This window comes from Monodelphis domestica, chromosome 1, assembly GCF_027887165.1.
Source record: "Monodelphis domestica isolate mMonDom1 chromosome 1, mMonDom1.pri, whole genome shotgun sequence".
In the NCBI taxonomy this organism is placed as follows: Eukaryota; Metazoa; Chordata; class Mammalia; order Didelphimorphia; family Didelphidae; genus Monodelphis; species Monodelphis domestica.
Window position 1 is genome coordinate 735834260 of NC_077227.1, and position 7370 is coordinate 735841629.

The 7370-nt window shown below is 54.7% G+C and overlaps 1 protein-coding gene across 1 annotated transcript in view; it reads left to right on the plus strand.

Annotated features, from left to right (window-relative positions):
- Positions 1 to 1865: 1865 nt before the first annotated feature.
- ANKRD53 (ankyrin repeat domain 53) overlaps positions 1866 to 7370 on the plus strand; it is an 11621-nt gene continuing 6116 nt past the window's right edge. Inside the window, exons 1-5 of the mRNA XM_056813889.1 lie at positions 1866 to 2413; positions 3644 to 3779; positions 4137 to 4336; positions 5141 to 5305; positions 7049 to 7169. Coding sequence (XP_056669867.1) covers positions 2004 to 2413; positions 3644 to 3779; positions 4137 to 4336; positions 5141 to 5305; positions 7049 to 7169 — 1032 coding nt within the window. The 5' untranslated portion in view covers positions 1866 to 2003. The remainder of the gene's footprint in view (positions 2414 to 3643; positions 3780 to 4136; positions 4337 to 5140; positions 5306 to 7048; positions 7170 to 7370) is intronic.

Below are 7370 nucleotides of genomic sequence, written 5' to 3' on the forward strand. Positions count from 1 at the left end.
ATTTTCAGCTGACTCAAGGAGGAATGTGCTTCCTTGGGGAGGGGGCTCAGCAGGTTTGCCCTCAAGCCCCTCAACGGAGCTGATGTCGTGGGGGTGCCCACCTAGGTATGACTCAAGATCCCTTTCACCCTCCCACTCTACGGTCTTTTTTTTTTTAAGCCCTTACTTTCCCTCTTGGAAACAATACCAGTATCCATTCCAAGGCAGGTAAGGGCTAGGCAAGGGGAGTTAAGTGACTTGTCCAGGGTCCCCCAGCTAGGAAGTGGCTAAGGCCGATTTGAACCCCGATCCTTTGGACTCCAAGCCTAGTTCTAGGCACTGTGTTACCTAGCTGGCCTCCCTGCTCTGTCTTAAGTTGCCTCTTAGCCCTAACATTCCAAGAGGCTAGCATTACATTAGTGAGCCTCTTGAGTGTGTGAAGTGACTGCCCTCTACTGGATGGACATGCCCCATGCTGCTAATCCAGCCAAGGAAGCCATCCCATAGGTGAGAGGCTTCTTGCATTCTGGGCCAGGGAATCCAAGGGGAGAGAACTTACACGTGTCTAATGTAGGGGAGCAGGAGGAATTGAGGGAGGCAAAAAGAGAGCCGATTTCCATTCAGAAATTGGGCCACATGCATAGTGCAATGGAAGGAAGAGAGAACTTGGAATCAAGGGGGTGGGGGAGCTCTAAGCACAGCAAGAGGAGCTTCCAGAAGGTGTTCACTGTGGAGATGGAGAGAAAAGGAAGGAGGCACATGGTTTTCCATTTGATAGAGCTAGCCACAGCTTTTTCCACCTCAAATCCAAACTGAGCAGATTCCCCAGAAGAAATAAATTCAAAGCACTGTGCTTTTTCAGATAATATTTTATTACAATTAGTAGAATGCAGTTATTCTCTGTGTGACTATTGTTGGTATCTTCTGTAAGCCAATGGATGACAAGAGCCTGTATTACAAATACGGGCCCCAAAATATCCTTGAGAAGTCAAAAAATAAACTCTTCTTGAACGGAACCATCGTTGATCCATTCAGCTAATGCCCCCAAATAACACCATTCCATGAAGAATCTTTTAAAAGTATCACTTCATGAGATCCGTATTTCCTGGCAGACTCCTGGCTCAGACTATCTACCACTTCGGGGAATTGGGGTGGGGGCGAGGGGAGAAAATCTGAAGCCTAAACGGTCTGAACACATTCGTCAGAAATGGTTTCTACATATAAGTGAAAAAGAAATTAAAAACGTTGAAAGAAAAAAAAACAAAATGAAATGAAATGAAATGAAGTGGCACTGTACACTTTACTCAATCTCCAAAAGCACTCAGTGAACATTTTTGAAAATAGGGAGATTAGAAGGCTGGGATGGGTCCGGAATGCCGAGTCTCCTCCCCGGTCTGGGGACTGGGGCTGCAGAAGGAGGGGCTGGGGGAAGGGAGAAACCTGAAAGAGGCTTTCGAGATGCTGGGGGAAGGTCCAACCACCTCCTTCTACAGATTCTAAGACGGAAGATGCCCGGAGAGGGAAGAGGACTCAAAGACAAGGCAGTCTTGGAATCCTACGAGATCCCTTGGGCTGCCAGCCTTTGGCTTTGTCACTCTTCTTTGCAAGCTAACTGGGTCTTCCCCTCGGACACTGCCTCTCTGCATGCGGTCACTCCATTAGACTTTAAGTCCCATGGGGCCAGCCGTGGATTTTTGCCTTTCTTTCTATATCCTGTGCTTAGCACAGTGTCAAGCACATAGTAGGTACTTGAGCGTTGACCGACTAGTCATTTCCTTTCCCCTTGTGTGCTCTGGGATCCCGATTCCCTCCTTCCTCCTCCTTTCTCTCCTCCTCTTCCCCACTCCCTCGCGCTGGAGGGCCGAGAAATCCGGAAGCCTCGAGGCCGGTGGAGATCGAGGCGCGTTCTAAACTACCACTACCGGTCGCGCCCCCGGCCAACCCCATAAGCCTGCCTACTAACTGACGGGCCTTCAAGAACTGCTGGGGTTCCCGCGAATAGGTTGGACAGCTTAGCTCTCAAGATGGCAGCCCCCACTGCTTCCGACCAAATGGATCCCCAAGTCATGTCCCAGCTCCTCCTGACTGTGGCCATGGAAAACCTGGGCCTCGCAGGCTTCACTGGAATGAGTAGAATCAAAAGGAGGTCATTCCCTACCTCACTATTGGACGACTCACAATGGACCGAGAAAAAAGACCCCCGGCACCTATTCAAAATGCAGGCGCCAGCTGCTTGGACGGCGGCCTGTCCTTTGTGTAGTGCCGAAGGCCCAGAATGGGCTCAAGTGGTGCAGGAGCCCCCATTCTCAATCCAGATCCATTCTGAAACGTCCCACGGCAAAATTGTCGTCCAGCCATTCTTACACGGGAGGTCCCACACGGACTGGGACGACGCCTGGGGCAAACGGAGTGGCCGAGCAGCGTTTTCCCGCCGGTGGGTGAGAGGCCGGCCCGGGAGGAGAGGGAGGAGCGGGAGGAGCGGGTGGAGTGAGGGGGGTGCACGCAGGCGGGGCAGGGATGGGATTCCGGGACCTCCTACCCATCTTGGGGAACTGCAAGGTGGGAGTTGCAGAGCGGGAGGGGACAGACGGGCAGTCTAGCCTGCCCGGAGCTGCACGGACTCTAGAAGCCGGGACTGGAGAGTTCATGAAGGCGTGAATGTGAAAAAAGAAGGGAGAGAGGGGCGTGGCCAGTCTAAGCCTAAACTCTGGGTTGGTCAGAGACGGAATCCAGCGAAAGGTGAGGAGGGGAAGGAGGCGGGGCGAGACGGAGGGAGAAGGTGGGAAGGGGAGGGGGGAGAGAGAGAAGGTTGGAGAACGGAAGGACCGGAGGGGCGGGGCTGGGAGGAGAGGTGTTGTCTCTTCACTTGAGAAATGGCACCTCCGATTGGATTGGATTGGTTTGGTCTGGAGTGAGGACTGAGGACGGCCAGAGCCGTGAAGGGGTGGGGTTGAGAAGATATGGGGCGTGGCCATGAAGTGGGCGTGGGGCTACGAGGAGCATGGACTGGGAGAAAGAGAAGAGGGCGGGGCCGACGAGAAGAAAGGGGAGTATCAAGAAGCGGGGAAATAGGGGAGCGCGAGGCCCAGGATAAAGAAAGGGAGAGACCAGAGCTAGGAGGTAGGGGCGGGGCTAGAAAGGAGAGGGGTGGAGCCAACCTAAGAGACCGAGGGAGTTCCCAGGGGCAACCAGGAGAGGGAAGTGCATGGGGCTGGGCAGGCTGAGGGGAAGAGGAAGTGGCCAAACCTCTAGTCTCTGGGCCCCGTTTGCTCACCTGTAAAATGGGGTGACACTAGCGCCTCGCTCCCCGGACTGTTACCGGGAGCACGTCCTCGAGTGCTCAGCTCTCCACGTGCCCAGACGCTTACCCCGGCTGAGGCAGTAGAGGGGCGATGTTCCCTGGACCCTCCCCAGACTCCCAGCTGCGCCCTTTCTCCCACCTCCATCCCCTCTACACTCTGGCTTGCCCCGTCCCCCGCTTAAATCACCCACCGTGCTGCTCCTAGGAGCTGCTGCTGGGCCTCGCCCCCTTTGACCTCCAAACCCACCTCTCTCCCTCCCTCCCAACACAGCCCCTCCCCCAGACCTCCAGGCCCCTTCTTCCTCACGCCCCAACCAAAGGGCCCCCAAACTTGTTGCGCTCACCTCATACGCCCCCCGCCAGCTTCCGCGCGCTCAAGGGGATCGCTCTAAAGAAGGACTTGAAAGACCAGGAACTGTTGGCAGCGTCTGTGGGCAACTTGGAGTGGCTGCATCAATGCCTGAGGTCGTTCAAGGGCGATATCCAGTGTGACCGCAGGGTGCGCCCCACGGGCTTCGGGGAAGGGTCGGGAGGAGGTGCAGCTCCTGCTCTCCAGGAGCCCTGGGTCCGACGGGGGCACGCCTAGCCCCTCCTCTCGAGGAGCCCCTGCCTGGTCCGAAGATGCCCTGATTCACATTTCTCAGAAATGAAGGGAACGCTACGTCAGGGCTCCCTGGACGTTGGTCTGAGAAAACCCAGGAGAGCTTCTAGGAGGAGACAGATTCCCAAGGGAGCTAGGGAAGGGGGTTAGGCAGGGGACCCAAAGGGGTGTCTGGACAGGAGGGCATCACTATACTGGGACCAAGCAGGAGCCGCCGCCCCCCAACCACGACCTTCTTGCCTCTTCCTTTACCAGGGCTTCTCAGCCCTCCACCTGGCAGCCGAACGGGGCAACCTGCAGTGTGTGATAGCGCTCGTGGAGCAGTACAAGTTCCCCCTGGCGGCCACCACGAAAAAGGGCTGGACGCCCCTTCACCTGGCTCTTACCAGGAACTCTCCGGGCGTGGCCCTCAAATGTGTTCAGTATCTCCTGAATAAGGGCGCTCCGGTCAATGTGTGAGTGCCCGGACCCCAGGGACCCCAGAGGCAGGATCCCCTGGGCCACAATTCGCCTCGGACCCTGTCATCTCCCTCCGACCGAGCCACACAAAGCTACAAAGCTACACCCGAGGATCTTCCCGCCTAAAATAACTTCGCCATCACTCCCCTGTCTATAGCTTTGTAGAAGTACTTTCCTCACATCCACCCCAAGGAAGTGGTATAGCAAGTATGCTAATCCCCATTTTACAGTTGTGGAAACTGAGGCTTAGAGAGGGAATGATTTGGCTGGAGTCACACTAGCAAGCGCTCATTATGTGACCATCTAGTGCCAGAGCCTCCAGAAGATCTTTGGAAGCCCTGGTCTGCCCTCCTTTTTCTGGTATGCTCCCTTCCCCTCTGTGGGACTCAGTTTCTCCAGCTGTAAAATGAGAGTATTGGACTAACACAAGAGTTCCAGCCCTTTTTCTGTGAGCAATCTAGGGCCACCAGTGGGCCCCTTCTCTGAATCATGTCTTTAAAGGACTGGAGGAAAAACTGGGCTGGAAGAGGGCTGTGGTCCACAGACCCCAGAGTCAAGACCCCCAGGATGCACCAGTGGGGACAGCCTTCTTATATGTCTATTCTCTTCTTGACCTCCATAGCACCCATTGTTTGTTGTCCAATTTGAGCCTCAAATAGCCTGAAAGATTAGGGGGGTGACGGCAAAAGAGGTGAGGTGAGGTAACTTGCCTAGGGAAGGACACAAATCAAGAGCCAAGTCCTTTCCTCTCCTAATTGCCCCATCCTTCACTACTCCCACCCCTGGCATGCTTCTTCCAGACGGAATCAAAATGGCGTTACGCCTCTGCACCTGGCAGCCTTGGAGGGCATGCTGGATTGCTTAAAGTTCCTGGTGAAAGCAGGAGCTGATGTCCATGCCGTCGACAACCAGAAGCGGAAGGGCATTGACTTATGCAGGATATGGCACCACCGAGAGTGTGCCCGGTAAGTGCCCAGAGCCACTGAGGCTTAAAGGGAGCATCCAGCTTGGGATGGACAGAGACAATGTTGGACCTGGGCCCAATTCCTCTCCTTAAACCAGTAAAGGGGTGCCAAGAGCATGCCAGCTCTCCCCCTGCCCAGTTCCTGAAATTCCTGCTCTAGCCCACTGTGGCAGCTGTAGCAACGCCCTCTGGGATGCCAAACATCAGGGTTCCCCTTTGGTGATGGGCCTGAGGCAGGGAGGAACAGTCTTCTGACTCCCCAGGCCCAGGGCTGCTTCTGTCCCCATCTCTGAGGAGAGAATATGGAGAGGATCTGAGCCTTGGGCTGGAAAGAGAGAACACTGAATCCAGAGAGCTTCAAGGGCTTGCCCCGAGTTACAGGAGTAATAGTGGAAGCAGAATTCGAACCCAGGTTTTCTCTAGCTCAAGACCAATTTTTATAACCCACTACAGGCCAATTTGCCTCCCATCATTCATTTAACAAACACCACAAGCATTGTCTTCTCAGCTTTGGGAAGATGGAAGCTTACAGAAAATGGGGTTCTTGGTCTGTGTGGCAGCAACAGGGAGGGCACCAAACATAGTAAATACTTCAGAGGGACAGACAAATTGAGGCCCAGAGGGAAGCAGGATCCAGGACTGCTTAAGGCAAGAAGTGCCCTCTGAACTAGGCTTCTGGAATTCAAATTGGGAGCCCTCTGGGGCCCGGGAGCAACATGGACTAAAGCTCCCAGGCAGGAACCCTGCAGCACACGTATGGAACCCAGCAAGGGGTCTTCCTCGGCTTCCCTAGTACCTGATAGGGGAGGAGCCTGAGATGCCGCTGGGAAAGGAGGGCGGCACCAGGGGACGGAGAACTGTGGATGCGGGGCCTCAACATTTTTCAGTCCCTTGCAGAAATGGGTAGGAGCTGGTTTTGGAGCCAGTCTCAGCAGGTACTTCCTATGGGATGATGACTCAGTCATTCATCTTGGGAGGAATGGAACAGCCAAGTGGTCTAGTGGATAGAGCACAGGGTTCAAATCCAGCCTCAGGCCCTTATTATGACCCTGGGCAAGTCACTTAACCCTATCTGCCTCAGTTTCCTCATCTGTAAAATGAGCCAAAGAAGGAAATAGCCAACTACTCCAGGATCTTTGCCAGAAAAACTGCAAATGGATTCACAGTCAAACATGACTAAAAAGATTGAACAAGGGGGGAATCTCCCCCTGACTCCATGGCCTCTGAGGTCCCTTTCAGCCAGGGTCCCCTGATCACACCCTGATTGGAAAGGGCCCAGGAAAGGGAGGAGAGGCCCACGAAGCCAACTTAATTTTCCTCCTTTCTTCTGGGATGTCTGCCTTCCCAAAGACAGTCTTTCTCTGGGAGAGACCTCCGGAAGCCACCTCCTCCTCTCCTTTCCTCTCCTCTCCTCTGCCTCTGGGTAAACCTGTGCTAACCCAGCCCTGTCCCCTAGCCTGCCCCTTCAGTGTCCCCCCATCCATCCCCTGAGCACCCATCCCATACCACCCTGACCCTCATCTCCCAACCATATCCAGAGCCTGCTGCCATCTGGCCTAGACCAGAGGAAACCCAAAGGTGGACGACAACACAAATGGCTGGCTCGGGCAGGGGTGAGGGCAGCTGTGGTTTGGTGGTTCCTCCTGGTTCCCCATGTCAGCCAGCAGGAGGGGAGTGGCTTGAAGCCGAGCCCCAAAGAGGATACAAACAGCACTGACCCCCTGCCTGCCCGCCCTAAACTCAGGTTCCTGAAGGATGCCATGTGGAAACAAGACAAGGAAGAGTGGGCCATCGAGATGAATCGACTGAACCAGCTTAAAAAGAAACTGCTGGTCATGGAGAAGAATTACCTCCTTAAAAAGAAGGTAGCAGGAGGCAGGGGCATGGCAGGAAAGGATCGTCACGTCCATAGGTGGCCAACCCTTGGCGGGGAGGGGAGGACTAAGGCAGGGGTTGGGGAGCAGAACGAGGGGGAGAGGTTGAAAGAAGCGAGCTGGGTCTTGAGCCCCTTAGTTGGCTTGATCCTTTGGGGAAAAGAAACCTACTTAACAGGCTTGGCTGGTGCC